General features: G+C 40.5%; 1 protein-coding gene across 2 annotated transcripts in view; it reads right to left on the bottom strand.

The window, feature by feature from the left end:
• Positions 1 to 21,647, bottom strand: part of LOC146860386 (transient receptor potential cation channel subfamily M member 7-like) — a 1,286,036-nt gene that overhangs the window by 1,146,134 nt on the left and 118,255 nt on the right. For both annotated transcript variants that reach the window (XM_085644245.1, XM_085644247.1), the window contains exon 2: positions 757 to 836. In XM_085644245.1, the coding sequence (XP_085500371.1) occupies positions 757 to 836 (80 nt within the window). The remainder of the gene's footprint in view (positions 1 to 756; positions 837 to 21,647) is intronic.

Here is a 21,647-nt window from a genome sequence, read left to right as displayed (position 1 = left end):
AGGGCTAGATTTAGAACTCGGCAGACTGGTTACTCTGTCACAGCGGTGATGGATAGCCCATCCGCCGAAATATAAATTCCTTTATATCCTATGGGATTTATTTTTGGGGAGAGGAGTTGGCCTAACGGCTAGGGCGTCCGACCTCGAATCTGGGGAACTGGGTTCGAGTCTCGGCAATGACGCTGATCATCCTGTGATTCTGGGCAAATCACTTAATCTCCCCGTGCCTAACAAAAATGAATGTGTCCTCATGTAACGCAACTGGTGCTATGTAAAGCACTCTGATACGGGTCAAGTTCGTGCTATATAAAACTCTGTTAAAAAAATATTTCAATGAACGGGATATCTATCACTGTTGTGATGGAGTAACCCGTCCGCCGAGATCTAAATCAGGCCCTTGGTCTAAACGCGCCAGTTAACTAAGTTACAGGTTGGAAATTGCTTTCTTCATTCGGTTGCATACATGGACACCAATTTTATTTTAAAGACTTAACATTGCTCAAACAGTTTCATCATTAACATTAGTTGGATAAAATCACCTTAGACTAACATTAGTTTGGATCAATTCATTTTCAGATTTCTTTTAATCGGCAAGATCATAATCGGACCACAGAAAATGTGCCAATGGTAAACTTTCTGTGCATATATAAAATCTTTTAAATGCACCCTCACGCGTACACTTCATATGTTTTGCCTTTGTTTTGAACCTAAAAAAGCTCTAAATAAACTCTTCATTAAATTCAATTGATGGCTTACCTGTGAGGGTCCTTTGAAATTGGTACTATGTGCACACATTCCCTCTTCTTGAATGTTTTTTCTACCCAGGATTTGTAGGACTGTTAAAATAAGAAGAGAAGATGTTATTATTAAATATGATTATGTATATAGTGCAATGAAATACTAAAAGACAAGGACCAACCTTGTTGTTACAATCTATTGTTATAGGTGGGGGGGATCATCACCTCTTTGCCACAAACTGAACCGGACGGCAGTTGTAGACTGGCTGGGAAAGATGTATAGTTACTCATTCTGGCCAATGCTATTTGCGAACATCCAGTGATCCTCGAGGAAATGGCACCTGCACGCATACGCACCCCTACCTCGGTGTGTGCTTTACTCCTCAAACCGCTCTGGTATTGATAGGACTACGCCAGCTGTGACGCGCTCCAGCAAAGTCTACACTTGGGTATGAGTGCACCGGATATGGCGTTCTCCTCTGATGCACCGCCCTCATCTCCCAGCCCAAAGAACCAATCAGATGCATTTAGGGTTCACCTCGTGTTGCCCACTTGTGCTGCATGAGATTCTGTGGGATTCCGAAGATCAACCAGTTATTGAAAGGAGGATTAATTAACCAATAATAAGGTCTTGTATTTTTGCCGGTAGTTGGAATTATTCCCTTTCCCACGGTTGACAGCAAGAGTGTAAAATAAGCAGTCGCCCAAATCGTCTTCTAATATTGGAAATGAAATATGCCATCTGGGACGACCTCGTCAGTGTAAGTGCTTGAAATCTGTACTCATTTTGTTTCCAATCTTTACCAAACATCTGTCGCCCTCTTGTTTGATTTTTAAAGGAAAAACTGCTTGTTTGTGTTTCTTAACCCCTCCTAATTACATGTCTTTACCTTCAAAGGTAGACTCATAATTGTTTGCCTCTCTTTTTCAAAAAAAGTCTGTATTCTCTGTGTTTTTCTAAATTCTCATTGTTACTCTATTTTAATCATACCTATTTACAATGCAAATGTCATTGCAAGAGAAACGTACACATAACTGTAAGTAGATTCGAAAACATTCTCAAATTAGCAACATAAATGTAAGATTAACAGTTTGCATGTATTGAATAGTTTATTTCTTAAATGAATTTTAGAGTGCAAAACAGGCCTCTCGGGGAGGCTGCACTATACCATCATTATATCATAAAAGTGTAGCCAGGTAGTTACAAGAAAAGTATAAAGCAAATGCCCAAAATAACAACACATAAACCAGTCACAAATACCAGAACATGAAAAATTACCAGTGAAAGACTAAAGAAAGAAAAACCTGTACAGCCCTTCCCAGAAGTTCAACGAGGTCTCCACAGTGTGCAAAGAAATGTCTGGGTTAGAGTCGAACTTTCAAAGAAATGTGTTATTTCAAGCCTGAAAATGGGGTCACTTCGATAGACCTGCATCCAGCAGAGATGAAGTCAAACCCAACCTTTGTGCAAATATGATGGTGCACTAATCCTTTTTTTTTTAGTTTTAGGAAGAATTTATTGATCATAGTTGTATAAAACATAAGACAGTACATCTTCTTTAATGAAAGCAGAATTATGCTTTATCATAGAAAATAGTGTCTAACAGAACATTATATCTAGAATAATACATGTAAACTTTTAATTGATTCAAAACATTAATAAAAGGAGTATATACAAAAATCTATATATCATCAACAAGGAAATTACGAAAATAAAGTTAAAAAAGAAGAGAAAAAGACTGAGTAGTGGGAAATTTATTAAAAGTTAGTTACTTGAGTATTAAATAAGAAGTGAAGCATACTTAATAATAAACATGGATGATTATATAGTTATAATTCTGATAATTCAGTAAAAAATATTGTATGTTATAGAAATATATCAGTCGTTTAGAATCATTATATTATAATGAATACATGTAGAGTGCAGATAATTATGGTAATTCATTATACATTTTACGTAAAATAGAAATAATTAAAAAAGGGAGGCTAAAGCGCCAAGCAAAGATGGCTCCCAGCTGTGAGCCAATGTAGAGGAGTACTGGAACCGGTGTCTATCTGGTGTCTCTCAGGGCACTGACGCACGGACCCAGTTGCAGATGGTGCAGTGGTGCACCAGGACGGAGGCGGTGGCCGAGGGGAGGATATAAACCCCAAAAAACAGTGCTCGGCCTGGCGCATCTGCCAATGCAGCAGCAGCGCAAGATGGCAGGCCAGGCATGACGAGGCATAACTGGGTGCACAGGTAGCTCAAGATCAAGCCGCAGTTGAAGCCCTTGTTGTTAAGAGGGCTGCCACGAGCTTGGGGGAAATGCACGCATGCAATCTTGGGTCCAATGGTGAGCAGCAGCACAGGGGCACTGGAGAATACAGCCATACGTCCTGAGAAAAAACGCCGGTCACAGGCAGAGCTGGTGGCGTGGAGTGGCAAATGCAGGACTCATAACGCCCTCTCTCCCTTTGGGGGAAGGACCTATGCCCTAAGGATGGATCAATGGATAATTAACATGGACTGGTGCATGTAGGGGAAAGAAGACAGTGTCCAAGGCGCAAAGATTAAACGAGATATAAAGCCGATGGAGAGACTCAAGAAAAAAACACTCAATACCCTATTGAAGGGGGGCTGATTTACAAATGAGTTAATGAAATGTTATCTGTGATAAGAGGGATGAACTATGTGGGCCGGGGGATGGAAGCTATGTCCAATAGGGCCTTTATAGTGGTCAATGTGCAGTGCCCCTGCACCAGCTTTTCACAAAAGTAATGCTTCTGATAAATTGCACTTGGTGTCTTGGAAGTGTGGGGTCAATAATTAGAAGTTTGCTCTTAAATATTTGTAATAATAATGCTAAAAAAAAAAAAAAAAAAAAATCAATAAGATGAATTCCCCTCCCCCCCCAAAAAAGGATTTTGAAGGGGATTTACACCTCTTCAATCAAAGGTTGATATAAAACTTAGAAAATACCAGTATTATTTAAATGAATGGCAACAGGAGATCATAGAGCTTCTTTTTTTTTATAGAAAGGGAGCTAGGTGTAATATATGCTCTGACAAGTCTATGATTCTAACATATTCCATGCTACCGAGCTTGAAACTAAATGTGCATTCAGTTCTTCCAGGCTTTGGAAAATTGTTGCAATGCAACTGCCAACATTATTTCAATTATTTTACCCTTTAATATGCAATCACTCCAGTTTTCCGATAAACTATAGAGGGAAAGACTGGCATACAAAAAAACTACATTTGATTGAGACACAGAATTTATCTGTTACCAACCCTTAATCCAAAACTGGCGAGTATAATGACAACTGAATATTAAGTGTTTGTAGTTTGAGTTACATTCATCACATGAAAATCGTGTGGGTGGTTGGTCAGGAGTTATCTTAGACAAAAGTTGAGGCATTGTAAGAAGTCTATTATATATGAGCAAAAAGGATTGGGTAGTTTTTGCTCATCTTGAGGATTTTCAAATCTTGAACCAAAATGTACTCTACAAATTATCGGACCATTTAACATTGAGATCTTCTTTCCACTTCAAATCCAACGTTGATCAGAATATCTAATCATGTTTTAAAGTGTGGAGGCTGATTATTGTGAAACAAGAGTTTCAAAAAGCGGATTATCTGATCCAGTGACAGCATTAGTGATATGAATTTTATCATATAAATACCAGATATCATTTGTGCTAAATTGTTAAATGTGGATTTAAATTAATTGGAAAGTTGATGTATATATATATGTCCAAAACAAGCCTCCGAGAAGGAAGCCCCCAACCCTGCAGGGCGGCCTCTTACAACGGGCACGGAGAAGCCCGCCACCTCACACTCCATGAAAAAACACTAGAGGCCCACTTCAGGAAACAGGATGCCTTTAATCCGAGAATACAGCACAGCGCTTCCTGCAGTCCAACTAGTTTCGGCACTACAGCCTTGCTCACGGACAGGAAGTTTCACAAAGTGCATCTGTGCCTACATTTTTATAACGTTTCTGGTCACCTGACTGCTTGTAGCCTGCATTTCCCATAGTGCATCATTTAATACAGGTAAGTAATGTTTTTGGAGAAAAGTTCCTCGTTGTGCTGGCAAAAGGAACGTAATCTGCTCAGCTACCAGATGCACATAATGTAGAGTGAATCAAATTAAATCCAAATGGAAAAACAGTCAAATGCCTTGTAACAGCGTAATGCTGGGTGTTGTACCTCCTCAGTTTGCTGGCTCCTGTCACCGGAACGATTGGAAGGGAAATCATCCCCAGCCAAATCCCTTTCACTGCTGCCGTTGTTTTCACAATTAGTGGCATCTCCTCAGTAGGTTTACCGGCAGCGTGCGGGTCATGCTTCCTAGTTTAATGTCCAAAACAAGCCTCCGAGAAGGAAGCCCCCAACCCTGCAGGGCGGCCTCTTACAACGGGCACGGAGAAGCCCGCCACCTCACACTCCATGAAAAAACACTAGAGGCCCACTTCAGGAAACAGGATGCCTTTAATCCGAGAATACAGCACAGCGCTTCCTGCAGTCCAACTAGTTTCGGCACTACAGCCTTGCTCACGGACAGGAAGTTTCACAAAGTGCATCTGTGCCTACATTTTTATAACGTTTCTGGTCACCTGACTGCTAGTAGCCTGCATTTCCCATAGTGCATCATTTAATACAGGTAAGTAATGTTTTTGGAGAAAAGTTCCTCGTTGTGCTGGCAAAAGGAACGTAATCTGCTCAGCTACCAGATGCACATAATGTAGAGTGAATCAAATTAAATCCAAATGGAAAAACAGTCAAATGCCTTGTAACAGCGTAATGCTGGGTGTTGTACCTCCTCAGTTTGCTGGCTCCTGTCACCGGAACGATTGGAAGGGAAATCATCCCCAGCCAAATCCCTTTCACTGCTGCCGTTGTTTTCACAATTAGTGGCATCTCCTCAGTAGGTTTACCGGCAGCGTACGGGTCATGCTTCCTAGTTTAATGTCCAAAACAAGCCTCCGAGAAGGAAGCCCCCAACCCTGCAGGGCGGCCTCTTACAACGGGCACGGAGAAGCCCGCCACCTCACACTCCATGAAAAAACACTAGAGGCCCACTTCAGGAAACAGGATGCCTTTAATCCGAGAATACAGCACAGCGCTTCCTGCAGTCCAACTAGTTTCGGCACTACAGCCTTGCTCACGGACAGGAAGTTTCACAAAGTGCATCTGTGCCTACATTTTTATAACGTTTCTGGTCACCTGACTGCTTGTAGCCTGCATTTCCCATAGTGCATCATTTAATACAGGTAAGTAATGTTTTTGGAGAAAAGTTCCTCGTTGTGCTGGCAAAAGGAACGTAATCTGCTCAGCTACCAGATGCACATAATGTAGAGTGAATCAAATTAAATCCAAATGGAAAAACAGTCAAATGCCTTGTAACAGCGTAATGCTGGGTGTTGTACCTCCTCAGTTTGCTGGCTCCTGTCACCGGAACGATTGGAAGGGAAATCATCCCCAGCCAAATCCCTTTCACTGCTGCCGTTGTTTTCACAATTAGTGGCATCTCCTCAGTAGGTTTACCGGCAGCGTGCGGGTCATGCTTCCTAGTTTAATGTCCAAAACAAGCCTCCGAGAAGGAAGCCCCCAACCCTGCAGGGCGGCCTCTTACAACGGGCACGGAGAAGCCCGCCACCTCACACTCCATGAAAAAACACTAGAGGCCCACTTCAGGAAACAGGATGCCTTTAATCCGAGAATACAGCACAGCGCTTCCTGCAGTCCAACTAGTTTCGGCACTACAGCCTTGCTCACGGACAGGAAGTTTCACAAAGTGCATCTGTGCCTACATTTTTATAACGTTTCTGGTCACCTGACTGCTAGTAGCCTGCATTTCCCATAGTGCATCATTTAATACAGGTAAGTAATGTTTTTGGAGAAAAGTTCCTCGTTGTGCTGGCAAAAGGAACGTAATCTGCTCAGCTACCAGATGCACATAATGTAGAGTGAATCAAATTAAATCCAAATGGAAAAACAGTCAAATGCCTTGTAACAGCGTAATGCTGGGTGTTGTACCTCCTCAGTTTGCTGGCTCCTGTCACCGGAACGATTGGAAGGGAAATCATCCCCAGCCAAATCCCTTTCACTGCTGCCGTTGTTTTCACAATTAGTGGCATCTCCTCAGTAGGTTTACCGGCAGCGTACGGGTCATGCTTCCTAGTTTAATGTCCAAAACAAGCCTCCGAGAAGGAAGCCCCCAACCCTGCAGGGCGGCATCTTACAACGGGCACGGAGAAGCCCGCCACCTCACACTCCATGAAAAAACACTAGAGGCCCACTTCAGGAAACAGGATGCCTTTAATCCGAGAATACAGCACAGCGCTTCCTGCAGTCCAACTAGTTTCGGCACTACAGCCTTGCTCACGGACAGGAAGTTTCACAAAGTGCATCTGTGCCTACATTTTTATAACGTTTCTGGTCACCTGACTGCTTGTAGCCTGCATTTCCCATAGTGCATCATTTAATACAGGTAAGTAATGTTTTTGGAGAAAAGTTCCTCGTTGTGCTGGCAAAAGGAACGTAATCTGCTCAGCTACCAGATGCACATAATGTAGAGTGAATCAAATTAAATCCAAATGGAAAAACAGTCAAATGCCTTGCAACAGCGTAATGCTGGGTGTTGTACCTCCTCAGTTTGCTGGCTCCTGTCACCGGAACGATTGGAAGGGAAATCATCCCCAGCCAAATCCCTTTCACTGCTGCCGTTGTTTTCACAATTAGTGGCATCTCCTCAGTAGGTTTACCGGCAGCGTGCGGGTCATGCTTCCTAGTTTAATGTCCAAAACAAGCCTCCGAGAAGGAAGCCCCCAACCCTGCAGGGCGGCCTCTTACAACGGGCACGGAGAAGCCCGCCACCTCACACTCCATGAAAAAACACTAGAGGCCCACTTCAGGAAACAGGATGCCTTTAATCCGAGAATACAGCACAGCGCTTCCTGCAGTCCAACTAGTTTCGGCACTACAGCCTTGCTCACGGACAGGAAGTTTCACAAAGTGCATCTGTGCCTACATTTTTATAACGTTTCTGGTCACCTGACTGCTTGTAGCCTGCATTTCCCATAGTGCATCATTTAATACAGGTAAGTAATGTTTTTGGAGAAAAGTTCCTCGTTGTGCTGGCAAAAGGAACGTAATCTGCTCAGCTACCAGATGCACATAATGTAGAGTGAATCAAATTAAATCCAAATGGAAAAACAGTCAAATGCTTTGTAACAGCGTAATGCTGGGTGTTGTACCTCCTCAGTTTGCTGGCTCCTGTCACCGGAACGATTGGAAGGGAAATCATCCCCAGCCAAATCCCTTTCACTGCTGCCGTTGTTTTCACAATTAGTGGCATCTCCTCAGTAGGTTTACCGGCAGCGTGCGGGTCATGCTTCCTATATATTGTGCATCAAAGGAAGATGAAGTTAAGGTGTTCCTAAATAGATGACAAACCTATATTGACTCTTTTGCTATCCATAGTTGGCAAGAAATAAATTCGAATTTTATTTTAATAAGATTCTTAAGCCAGACAGATGAATTTAAAAAATAATCACTGTAGTCAAAACACTGAAATAGTATGGGGTACTTTGATTTACATATGTTTAGGGATGAGTAACAACAGAAACAAGGGTTGTTAGGAAACATATTTATATTATTTAAATGAAAAAGAAGAAAAAAAAAATATTTTCTACCTGAGCCCAGTCATCACCAATATTATCTAATAGGCAATAAGTGAATTGTTTACCACAAAAGGCAGTGTGATAAGTTTGAAAATCTGGAAAGTTAAATCCTCAACACAGTTTATCTTTTTTTTTTTTTTTTTTTAACTTCAGTAAAGGCAAACATGGTTTCCGATGGTGCACTAAACTGGATATCTTCAATGGTCAGATGTGCCAACTGCAAAAGACAAGTTCCCCTGAATCGTACGTTCTGGAATCACAGTCTAGCATGGAGCACAGATGACTGTTTCAATGGAAAGAAAAGAGGATTTAAGACATACAGACTTTATTGAAGAATATTAAATCCCTTGAGGCAAGCAGCCAAGTGCAGTATAAAAGCAATAATAAACCAACTGCAATATCAGGGAATTATAGTGCCTTTTTGTCTCCAATGACTACTCTTTCTTCTGTCTCAAAAACAGACGGATCTTATAAAATAGTTTAAAGATCATAGGAATCTAAACACTCACAACAAACGTATTCAGTGCAAAATGCTCATAGCACGGGTTTAATGACTAACCTAGTATGGAAAAAGCGCAAAATAACCCTGGATATCTCCGATAGGCTTTCCAGTCATAACATAGCACCTGAAAGCTAGAATCTAACCGCTTTGGTTTCAATGGAGTGCAGAACTCATTTAAACGATTGCCCATGGGCTATAACAACAGCCCTGGCCTATTCCCATCATGTATAATTGAGATCTTACAAACAGATCCTGAGGCGCTATCATACATTGATGAATGGGTAAGAAGGTGCCTTCAAGGGATTTATTCAATGAATATAACAAATTCTTGGACATTAATCAAAAGTAGGTTAGTTGTATCCCTACGGTCTTAGTCACTGTTATTTATAAGACTTTCGATCAACTTAATTTCTCAGAATGTTCATCAGATAAATGAGAGCATATCGCTACAGGTTGATCTTGACTAAACTATGGAGGAGAGAAGACATAAACAAAATAATCCAAAAAGTAGGTGTATATTAAAAATTCAATTTTATAATCATAATTCAAAAGGGTACTTTACATAGCAGCAATTGTTTATAAAGTGAAAGAAAATAGTTGAATAATTCAAGTCTTCACTTGGTGGTTGGTCAAACACTTTTTCACAAAATCATAGACAGTTAGTTCATTGGAAAACAGTGTGAAGTCGACGTTTCGGTCTTTACAGTTTCTTTGATAAGACCATCCTCAGGACTATATGATTTAAAATGTTGACCCCTGGTAACAAAACAATAATAGAACGAAGTCACAAACAATGAAAAATCAAATAAAAAATAACACCTTTATCAATAATACTCTTCCTCCAAAAAGTGTGTATCTATAAATACTTATTTATGATACATATAGCATGTAAATAGGAAAATTTCTTAGTCAAGCTCTGCGAATAACCAGTAAATGTTTTTCTAAGTCAATCAATACAGAACAGTTATACATTGGTTAACCATTTATTTGTAGAGAAAGGCCTCTGTTCATATTGCGTTTCGCATTTCTAGATAATCAAGTTGGTGGCCATAAAGCATGTTGTTGAGGTCCTATATTCAATCTAACAATAATTGGTGTTAGAGATAACACATACTATATATGTTCGTTCTTATTTATCTATTCCAGTACGTTCTTTGTATTTCTTTTTTATCTTTTTCAGCTCATCTCGTTTTAAGTAGTTAATGTATTTTCAATCAAAGATTTGACGAAGATTACGTCACTTTAACTAGCAAGATCCAAAGCTTTCATGTGAAATGTGCCTTAGTATCTTAATAGTAATTAATCTTCGCATGTATCAGTTAACTATTATGGCATTAGTCTAAGACAAGGGATGAAAATATCTAAGATTCTGCTGATTTATATAATGAGAAAATGGAATTAGAACGTTGTCAAAAAGATCAGCTATTGCTACAGATTTAATGTTAAAAAATGCTTACTCTCAGGTATATTTAGTGGACCATTGTCCAAAAAAAAGGTGTCCTTAGCGGTAATGATATTAAATCAAAACATACCTTGCGTGGCTTACTAATTTCTTTAGCCAATGGGAAATATCAAAAGCCGTGTAGGCGAGTCTTTCGTTAATTTTCAGATGAGGAATCACTCGTTTCTCAATTGAGTAACGTTGTGGAGGTTCTCAAATTAATCTGAGGAGTAAACATTCAACAAGCCGATTTAAGTTTGTTGTCAAATGCTAGTGTATTTCTCCAGGAGATTTAAAGAGCGTTTTAAACATACCTTAGTTCTGATAGATTCAATCGTTTCTGGATTCGATAACGTTGTAGACGCTCTTAATTTAATCTAAAATGCAAACATTCAAAAAGCCGGTGTAAATTTGTAATCCCGTAGTGGCATAACGCTTAGGAGCATTCAAAGGACGCTTTGAACATACCTGAGGTCTAAAGCGGAAAAATGAAGCCCGTCAAGTCGTGTGCGCAACGAGCGAAGCTACGCGTTTGAATGTTTGCGGTTCTTAAACTAATTAAAAAAGAAAGCGGACTGGGGAGTCCGAGGATTGCTCGATGGATGCCATCTTTGAATGGGATAGTTATTGTATTCGTTGCATCATGGGTAATAGCTGCATCATGGGTAGTAGCAAAGTGGAAGATGTCTAACGGCCACAGAGCTAATAGTCGGCGGCCATCTTTGCAGGGAATAGTAATGTCTGCTTAATATTGATAATTCGATATGAACATATTTACAACTGGACATCTGCTTAAGTGACATCTTATAAAAGGCCAACCTTTTTTTTGGGTGTTATTGAATTTGAACTGGTTGAAGAGTCAATGAAGGCTAACAATAGAAGGCTGTAAGATCGTTATTTACTAATATAGTCTCATATCTAATAGTAATAGCCAAAGATTTATAACGAAATACCATTATGGCACTGAAAACATTATCGCCGTGTGACTCGTCATATACCAGAGTTGTGTATACACTTAAGATAATTATGAGAGCATTTCTTATTACAGTGGCTTTATGATCACAGTCTATCTTAAATTGTAGAAACCTGCCTATACAAATCTAGATTGTATAACAATGTTTATACTAGTACACATTTCTTCAATTGATGGAACCAATTTTCTAACATTCGATAAGACATCCTTGCAGATAACGGATAATACAAATGTGGATCATTGGGGAATTAGGCAAGACAGGCTAAAGTGTGCCATTCAGTTGCGGAATTCAGACCACGATTTACTACATCAGTTAGGCAGATTAATTTACCCTCTTTAATAGTCAATAAATGGTCAACGTTGGTCTGTCTCTTTGTTGGTTTAACTACTTCAAGTACCCACCAACGCATTTCTTTATCAGAGTGACCCTGTTTGTGGTAATGTTCTACCAGAGGAGCATTGTCTGTGCAACATCTGATACGAGACTGATGTTCCAAAATTCTTTTTTTAACTGGTTGAATTGTTTTGCCGATGTAATGCAAATTGCAGGGACATTGTATACAATACACCACATTGGGTGTATTGCAATTCGAAAAAGATTTAAGGTTAATGGTAGTGTTATTGATCATACTACCCATGATGCAGCTATTACCCATGATGCAACGAATACAATAACTATCCCATTCAAAGATGGCATCCATCGAGCAATCCTCGGACTCCCCAGTCCGCTCTCTTTTTCTTTTTTAATTAGTTTAAGAACCGCGAACATTCAAACGCGTAGCTTCGCTCGTTGCGCACACGACTTGACGTGCTTCATTTTTCCGCTTTAGACCTCAGGTATGTTCAAAGCGTCCTTTGAATGCTCCTAAGCGTTATGCCACTACAGGATTACAAATTTACACCGGCTTTTTGAATGTTTGCATTTTAGATTAAATTAAGAGCGTCTACAACGTTATCGAATCCAGAAACGATTGAATCTATCAGAACTAAGGTATGTTTAAAACGCTCTTTAAATCTCCTGGAGAAATACACTAGCATTTGACAACAAACTTAAATCGGCTTGTTGAATGTTTACTCCTCAGATTAACTTGAGAACCTCCACAACGTTACTCAATTGAGAAACGAGTGATTCCTCATCTGAAAATTAACGAAAGACTCGCCTACACGGCTTTTGATATTTCCCATTGGCTAAAGAAATTAGTAAGCCACGCAAGGTATGTTTTGATTTAATATCATTACCGCTAAGGACACCTTTTTTTTGGACAATGGTCCACTAAATATACCTGAGAGTAAGTATTTTTTAACATTAAATCTGTAGCAATAGCTGATCTTTTTGACAACGTTCTAATTCCATTTTCTCACTATATAAATCAGCAGAATCTTAGATATTTTCATCCCTTGTCTTAGACTAATGCCATAATAGTTAACTGATACATGCGAAGATTAATTACTATTAAGATACTAAGGCACATTTCACATGAAAGCTTTGGATCTTGCTAGTTAAAGTGACGTAATCTTCGTCAAATCTTTGATTGAAAATACATTAACTACTTAACCCCTTCGGTGCTCATGACGGAACGGTTCCGTCATGAGCCACGGTTGAGCTGTGCTCATGACGGAACCGTTCCGTCATGACCACGCCCGCGCAAGAAACCGTCAGCACAGCGGCGGAATTCGCGCAGCATGGAAGGGGTTAAAACGAGATGAGCTGAAAAAGATAAAAAAGAAATACAAAGAACGTACTGGAATAGATAAATAAGAACGAACATATATAGTATGTGTTATCTCTAACACCAATTATTGTTAGATTGAATATAGGACCTCAACAACATGCTTTATGGCCACCAACTTGATTATCTAGAAATGCGAAACGCAATATGATTAAACAGAGGCCTTTCTCTACAAATAAATGGTTAACCAATGTATAACTGTTCTGTATTGATTGACTTAGAAAAACATTTACTGGTTATTCGCAGAGCTTGACTAAGAAATTTTCCGATTTACATGCTATATGTATAGATATGTATCATAAATAAGTATTTATAGATACACACTTTTTGGAGGAAGAGTATTATTGATAAAGGTGTTATTTTTTATTTGATTTTTCATTGTTTGTGACTTCGTTCTATTATTGTTTTGTTACCAGGGGTCAACATTTTAAATCATATAGTCCTGAGGATGGTCTTATCAAAGAAACTGTAAAGACCGAAACGTCGACTTCACACTGTTTTCCAATGAACTAACTGTCTATGATTTTGTGAAAAAGTGTTTGACCAACCACCAAGTGAAGACTTGAATTATTCAACTATTTTCTTTCACTTTATAAACAATTGCTGCTATGTAGAGTACCCTTTTGAATTATGATTATAAAATTGAATTTTTAATATACACCTACTTTTTGGATTATTTTGTTTATGTCTTCTCTCCTCCATAGTTTAGTCAAGATCAACCTGTAGCGATATGCTCTCATTTATCTGATGAACATTCTGAGAAATTAAGTTGATCGAAAGTCTTATAAATAACAGTGACTAAGACCGTAGGGATACAACTAACCTACTTTTGATTAATGTCCAAGAATTTGTTATATTCATTGAATAAATCCCTTGAAGGCACCTTCTTACCCATTCATTTGTATTTGCCCAAGCCCTCAAGGGTATATTGGGTTGTCCATTACACGTATTTTATCATACATTGATGACATCTATCTCACAGATGACGATTTAAACGCACACCTAACTAGGGGGGGGCAGGATAGTGACAATATTAAGATCATATGGTTACAAGATTAACTCTGACAAGTCTAAAATGAGGAAAAGGGTCTGGCACCTAATTTCCTTCAGAAATGTGCTACTGCCCAGCTTCCCAGCACAATGAGGAACTTATAATTGCCGTTAACATTTCTTAACTTTGGACATATTTACTTGCCATATTATGCTAAGCGAATGAAGCCCTTCTCCCATGTTTACTTCAAAACAATGGAAATTCAAGAACACTGATATCTTGCATGTGCTACATGCAGACTTGCTCGAAGCTAAATATTTACAAACTAGGGATAGCAAACCAAACCTAGTATTAATTGTTGTGCAAAGCTATGTTATCTACAATGAGGGACAAACAATTCCTATAGCCTATAAGTCATACTTGTATTCTCTAGCTGAAGCACGTTTCGCTTCCATCCCAAAACATTCTTGCAGTTGTTCACACAGCTATTTTTAAGGAGCACCCACTGGCACAGGGAAAGCTAATAATTGTTGTTTCTCCCATAACCGGCATTAGAGGCAGCCACTAAAGCAAGCATTCCTAATGCTTGAACTTTACACCCAATATGAATACACTGGGCCTTTTCCTTAAGTGCGGTGGATGTGAAGTTTCAGTATGATCGGACTCTTCAGACAAAAGGTTTCCTTCAATATGAATGGAATATCACTCCAACTCCAAAAGCCTTACCCATCGAGTCATTTTAGAGCATGTTCTACATGAACAACTCTATACAACACGTGGTAGGAACCAGACACACATACTTCACAGTCTGGGCAGCAGTGCAGGATCTAGTAAAAGATGGTCAGTTCAACCCACAGTGCACCCCTACCATTCTAAGTGACAGGCACCACACAACAGGGTTACACTGTAGATTTAAAACATTGGCACCTAAATGGATTCAAAGATTTTATAAGGAACCTATAAAAACATAAATAGTTCTGCATTGATACCCAATCCAAGGAAAGAAAAAAAATGGTAAAGCTCATCACCCAATATCTCCTTTGAATCTCTATCTGAAACTTTTTACGAAGTTCCTAGCTATTTGCCCAGACACCCTGATGACTGACCTTATTCACACCAATCAAGCTTTATGGTCAAACCACTAGTGACAAAACTAAACTTGCACGCTACCTCATTGTTATAGCTAGGAAGAAAGGGAGAGCGGATGTTCTTTTGTCATTGGACGTCAAAAAGTCATTGGGCACGTTAGATTGGAGAATGCTCTTTGAGAATCTCAGGCGCTTCAGCCTGGGTGCCAAGATGAGAGAATGGATTTAGCACTTTACTGCAACGCAAACGTCAGAGTCAATGGCCATTCTTTAACCCCCCTGGTCCAAAGGGGTACTCGAAAGGGATGCCCATATCCCCTCTTCTGTTTGATCTCTCTCTGGAGCCCCTCTTCCAGAGCATCATAGACAACCCACTGATCCATGGCATCTCGTTCTGCAGGGATTCTTTCAAAAGGTCTGCTTTTGCGGAGGACGTCTTGTTCTCTCTCACAGAACCACAGTGCTCTCTCAAATATCTGATTCCCCTCCTAGAGGAGTTTCAAAGAGTGGCCAGTCTACAGATCAACATGATGAAATCTGAGTGCCTGATTCTAGTAGGTGAGAACCCCCTAGCAGAATCCCTAATCACAAAGATGCCATTCCAGTGGATGGCAAACTATCAGATACCTGGGCATCCAATTGATGCCTAACTTCACCACCTATGCTAAGCTAAACTTTGAATACATTTTACGTGAGACTAAAACATTGTTGTCAGCTGGAGAAATCACTCTCTTTCATGGCTGGGCTGAGCAGCAGCCCTTAAAATTACCCTACTACCACACATCTTATCCTTTTCAAGCTATGCCCTTACCAAACCCCAAAGATGATATTTCCTGCCTTCAAGCCACTTGCGTGTCCTACATTTGGGAAGGTAAGCGCCTCAGATTAGCCTTTTACTTTTGTACAAGATACCCTCTGGAGATGAGACTGGGAGTCCTGCATTTACTCCGCTACTACCAGGCATACCAACAACACAAAATAAACAAATGGCTCATAGAGGAAACTGACAAACCATGGTACTTTACAGACCAGAATCTTACATCCAGACCACGGAGTGAAGTCCTGTAGATTCCCAATGCCATGAGTGGCAGGCTTTTGTATGCCTACCCGGTCACTAGGGCCTTTCTAGTGGGATGGGACTCATCAGCAAGCAGGGCATCACCTCCTTTCCCTTACAACTTACACCCATTATAGACAATCCCGACTTCACTCCAGGACTAGTAAAGCTAGCCTTTCAAACCTAAAGAGAAAAGGGTTGCTATTGTCTTCAGGACTACTTCATGGGGAACTGAGTGAAGACATTCAAGACCCCCAAACTCACCAATGTGATCCCTGAAATTGAGTGTATCCACTACCTCTCGCTCCACCATTGGGTTTCAAATAGCAGCATCAAAACAGAGGCGATTGGGGTACTAACCCCTTTTGAAAAATTCTTTTAACACCTCACTTCTTTCAAACACTTCATGTTGATAATCTATAGCCTTCTCAAAACTCAGACGGCTACAACCACAGTGTTGTTACAACTGTGCTGGGTGAATGACCTGTAAATTACTCTAGGCAATAAACAATGGCAAGTGTTGTTCCACCGCAACACCAATTTTGCTCGCCACTCCCATAGCAGGATGATCCTTTGAAAATTTCTGTACTTCTGGCATCTCATCCCGCATTGCCTAAATGTCATCTACATCACCCACCCCAAAACTTGTTGGCACGGATGCGGTGGCATTGGCACTCTCATAAACAACTTATGGTCATGCCCCCACTTGGAGGACTTTTGGGATGCTGTCTTCTTGGCTGCATCCCAGATTCAGGGCCATGACCTAGACAAGTTTCCTGAATTTGCAATCCTAGGCAGACCTGCCGAAAGATTCTACCCACTCCACCGCGGGCAAACAAATATCCCACCGTTTCCTAGCCACCAAACACTCAATTCTCTCACTTTGTGGAAAACCCACTACCCCAACAGACGAACATTGGCTTCACAAGCTATAGCACCTGCTGGTCCATGAAAAGATCTCCTATAACCAGATGGACAAATCACAGCTCTTTCATAGATTATGTTACCCAGTTCTGTCCTACCTGAACGCAGACTTTTGAGGCAAGAGGTACTCACAGAGACTTTGCACCTTGGGCCTACTCCACACAATGCTATTGCATCACTTTGGTTCAGCTCATAATGGTGATATGGATGCTTAGGTCACAATGTTTCATTATGTGATTGACATGGTTGGTGGGAAGGGAGGGGGTTGGAGGGTATGGGCTTTGTTGTAGGGAAGTTTTGTTCTTGAAGACACTACTTGTGTGCCACTATATGCAACATTCAATAAATATCATCGAAACATAATAATAAACAGCTCTTGGGAAAGGTAGCTGTCTTTCAAGATAAGCTTCCAGTGGTCCATGTGATGCACACTTTGGGCAAAGTGGGACAAGATTCACGCCAAAGAGGTCTATGTAGCTGACTTTGCTGCAAAGGCTGAAATACAGACCGTCAAAGAAGCAGTCTTAACCAGCTTTCAAATGAAGATTGACACAGATATACAAACAGCAATTTAGGCAACTACAATGAGTGAAACACCTTCAGATGCCTTTCCTCTCAAATACCCCCTCTCCCTTGATTCAGATAGAACTCCTGTGGTTACTGTAGTGGGAGACAGGATAATGCCTAATCAGGTGTCTAGATTAGATTTAATCAGGGAAGCTCATGAGCGGTTGGCGTCTGTCAATGCTGGGATAATGCAACCGTAGCAATGCTACAGCAGTGCTACTGATGGCCTTATTTATATAAACAGACTAGAGACTATGGTAGATAATGTGATGTTTGTCAACAGATTAAGGCTCCTACTGTTAACAGATGAATGCTTGTACTGTAAGAAGACCACCACAAATTCGCCTCACAGTTTCCAACATCCTGTTTAGAGTTATACATTTGGACTGTCTCAGGCCAATTAATTCTGTTAACCAAAATAGGTAGATTTCAACGGCAATCGATTCATGTTCTCGAGTCCTACGGGTGTGGCGTCAGTGAAATGCAGGTGCTCAAGCAGTTTTAAAGTATTTGGCGTGTCTAGTTGTGATCGGAGCAGTTTATTCATTTTATTCAGACAATGGTCCTGCGACCGCCTCCAATGCTTACTCTGCGAGTTTGTCTATAATGCAGCAATCCATTTTAGCAGAGAGTAATGAATTAGTTAAGCATGCTAACAGCACCATTAAACAAGTTTTGACTACTAAGATACTGACTTTAGGTTTTAGTTGGGACCATCATTGTATGTAGTTCAGAGAGCATTACAAACCTTTGCTAGAGTAGTAGTAGGGGGTACACTACCCACATGTATTCTTCAGAGTGTCCATGCATGTACGCGGCCTAGATAATGCGGAGAACGCTGCTCGTGAAAAAACGTTTGACCAGAACCAAAGTGTAGATGTCTTATTCAGTGTCTAGGAGGTCAGAGACAAGCTGTCCAACACAAAACATTCTGAAGTCACCACCAGCAAAAGAAGATTTTTACATCTGCTGATGGGTGGGTCCCTAAAGTAGGAGATCTAATTTGAGAAAATATTCAGGCTAAGCAAACGTTTGAACCATCATACAGACAACCTGTTCCAGTTCTTGGGGTAAAATGTGAACAAACTGCAATCCTGCCTTCTTCGTCTAGTTCAAAGCAAAACTGACACACGTCCACTGACCACATCAAGAAGCATGGCCTATTCTGTACATCAGACTCTCCTCAACATCAAGAAAGATTCAGACTAGAAACTCTCAACCTCTTCCTAATCTAAATTAAAAAACCATAGTAGAGAGTGGTAACATCACTCACTTGAGTAACCAGCAGGGGATATTGGAGTGTATTGGGTCTCTAGCTTTGCACCGAGCAATGGATTCTGATGCTTTCATCACCAGTTACAAAAGTTCCAAGTAGCATCATATTTTATTATAAAACTCCACATGGCTCAACATCGATCAAAATCATGCCTTTTGAAGAAGCAACGATTGATGAGAATGAACCTGAATTTTACACAGAGGACTTTACATCATTCTCCAGAGACACTCTACGCCATCGATTTCTTCTTGCTCATCATTGGTTTTGTGACAGATACTTCATACTGCCATGGTTCTATATTTGGATCACTTCAGAGTGTTTCTTTGACATAGAAAGTGACGGACAATGTTGACCATCGTTCTACTGCTGAATGGACATTACGTCCCTGAAAGAACTGTTACACAACCTGTGGATTAAGAACTTCAGCTACATTTCTAATCCCACAGACCTCAACAAGATATATATGCTGCAGACATTACAGATTATCCTGTGTCCCGGGCATAGTTTGGGAAAACGTTCCTTATCAGATAATGGAACCAACTGAGGCTTTGCAATTGCCATAGATATTGAAAGTTTCAATTAATTATTTCTGGTTCTGTTTCAGTTGACTGGGATACTAAAGCTGTAACTCGTATATTATCCGAATTACAGACATATACCAATTCGCATAATTAAGCTCCCTATTTGAATATATTGAACTATAAAGAAATGTACTGTTTCCTCCATCATTATGTACACTATTACATACATAGAACTAGTTATGTTGGAGAGAAATTTAAATACACACGATGGAAACACTGTGAGGCTTCCCCCAAGGGTATAAACTAATGTATTCAGAGAAATGTAATCAGAAGTTAGCCATACAGGGATAGAGGTACTGAAATGAAAATGTAGATGAATCGTATTTGGGGACCAAATATTAGCAGATTCAAGGTAAAGAAGGCCTGTTTAGACCATGTTGTAGAATAAAGTTTGGAATCTCCATACCATGGAAAGGTTAACAACAGCAACTGTACATGACAGGATGTCACAATTTGTGACATGGGCCACAATCAGGACCTTTATTGAGCACCAGAACCCATCACTAACATATGTTCTGTCAGAACTAGCTTCAGGAGGTGGAGGTGCAGGTACTGGCCCTACTGATGGAGAGGCTGGCTTCCAAGCAGCTGGGGGTGGTCACTATGCAGGTATGTTGAGTTACAGCAGGGGAAGGGAACAATGGACTGGGCGTGGGTGCACATCCACGCTGCACTCCCTGAATGCATGCATGCTGTGGTGGACCGTGGTACTGGCTATACCTGCACTGCACCATGCATGCCCCACATATGCCCATGCCAAGTGCTACAAAGTGGGCCTAACATCCCTGAATGATCTTGGGGCTTGCATGATAGGTAAATAGTTCTTTTTTGGAACAATTGTGCCACACCAACTGTAGTGGCACGGATTCTTCACAGTAAGGGTCCTTCTCTCCGAGCAAGGAGAGCCTTGCTGTCATGGATGCGGGTAGGAGTAGTCTCCATGCCCAACTAGGTCTCTTTCACTGGTGTTCTCTTGTATTTCTGTAAATAATGCCAGGTTCACAAACTGTCGCTGAACCTTCCTATGTACACCAGCCCATTCTGAGCGGGACTGTATTTTATGCTTCTCCAGCAATCTCTGCATATATGGTCTCCACACGTGATGAACACGAACTGTAAATTTAATCCTGAAAATGTTTTTTCCCTAAATGTGTGGTTTTAAAATCGCAGGTTTTAGTCTTTTGTGAATAAGATTCTAGAGTTGTTTTTCTTTTTATCGGGGTGGAGTGCATTGTTAATGCCCGTGTAAGCCCCTGGTCCTAAAGCCAATTACCCTCATCCACGATATAACAGTTGCACCCCTATAGTCCTTACCAAATATAGTGTGGGCAAGTTGTGCCAACACTGGGTGGCACATTCCAGTCTTCTGACCGTGAAGGAGCATTTGTTCTTAATAAAAGAAAACCTGGATTTCTCTAGGGCGTAGTATTGCTAGGAAGGACCTGCGTTTTGACAAACTTACCAAATTAGTCGCATTGTTACTGCAAAAAGAAGTCCCTTTGTTTTCTGTGCAGAGACCTATAAGTTACAGACAGTAAGTACGGATTCAGAAATTCAGTGGTGTTAAAGTCACAATACCCAACTAATTTTTCTGATATCATTCATATGATTTTTAACGCATCAACAACTGGTATTGTGCACTTTTTTTTTTATTAAGAAAATTGAATCTGGTTTGGTGACTCTTGTTTTCCCGCCTTTTTGGAGGATTTCCTACCATTATTCTACTCATTGGCTGTGGTATGGTCATCTGATTCGACAAGGAAATCACTAAAATGGAGTACACATACCCAGCTGAACAAAAGTGACGGGTGAGTAACCTTAGCATACTACCTAGGACATGTGTGGCTTTCTGAACTCTCTGAAAATTAGACGTTGCCTTTTCGCAAAATAGAGCTCTGCAAATAAAAAATCTTTTAGCGCATGAACTGTGCAGCTGAAATCATTTTGGGTCTACATCTAGGGCAGCACATCATGGCTTACCTAGACGTGGAAGCGCTCCTGTAACCTGTGCAATCCCACCGGAGGCAATGACAAGCAAGACACTAGTGTTGGGACACTCCTAGGAGCATCTATGTGTTTTACAAATTTCATTCATCGTTATCATTTGTC

The sequence above is a fragment of the Triturus cristatus genome, chromosome 3_1, assembly GCF_964204655.1.
Source record: "Triturus cristatus chromosome 3_1, aTriCri1.1, whole genome shotgun sequence".
NCBI lineage: Eukaryota > Metazoa > Chordata > Amphibia > Caudata > Salamandridae > Triturus > Triturus cristatus.
This window is presented reverse-complemented; position numbering and strand designations above follow the sequence as displayed.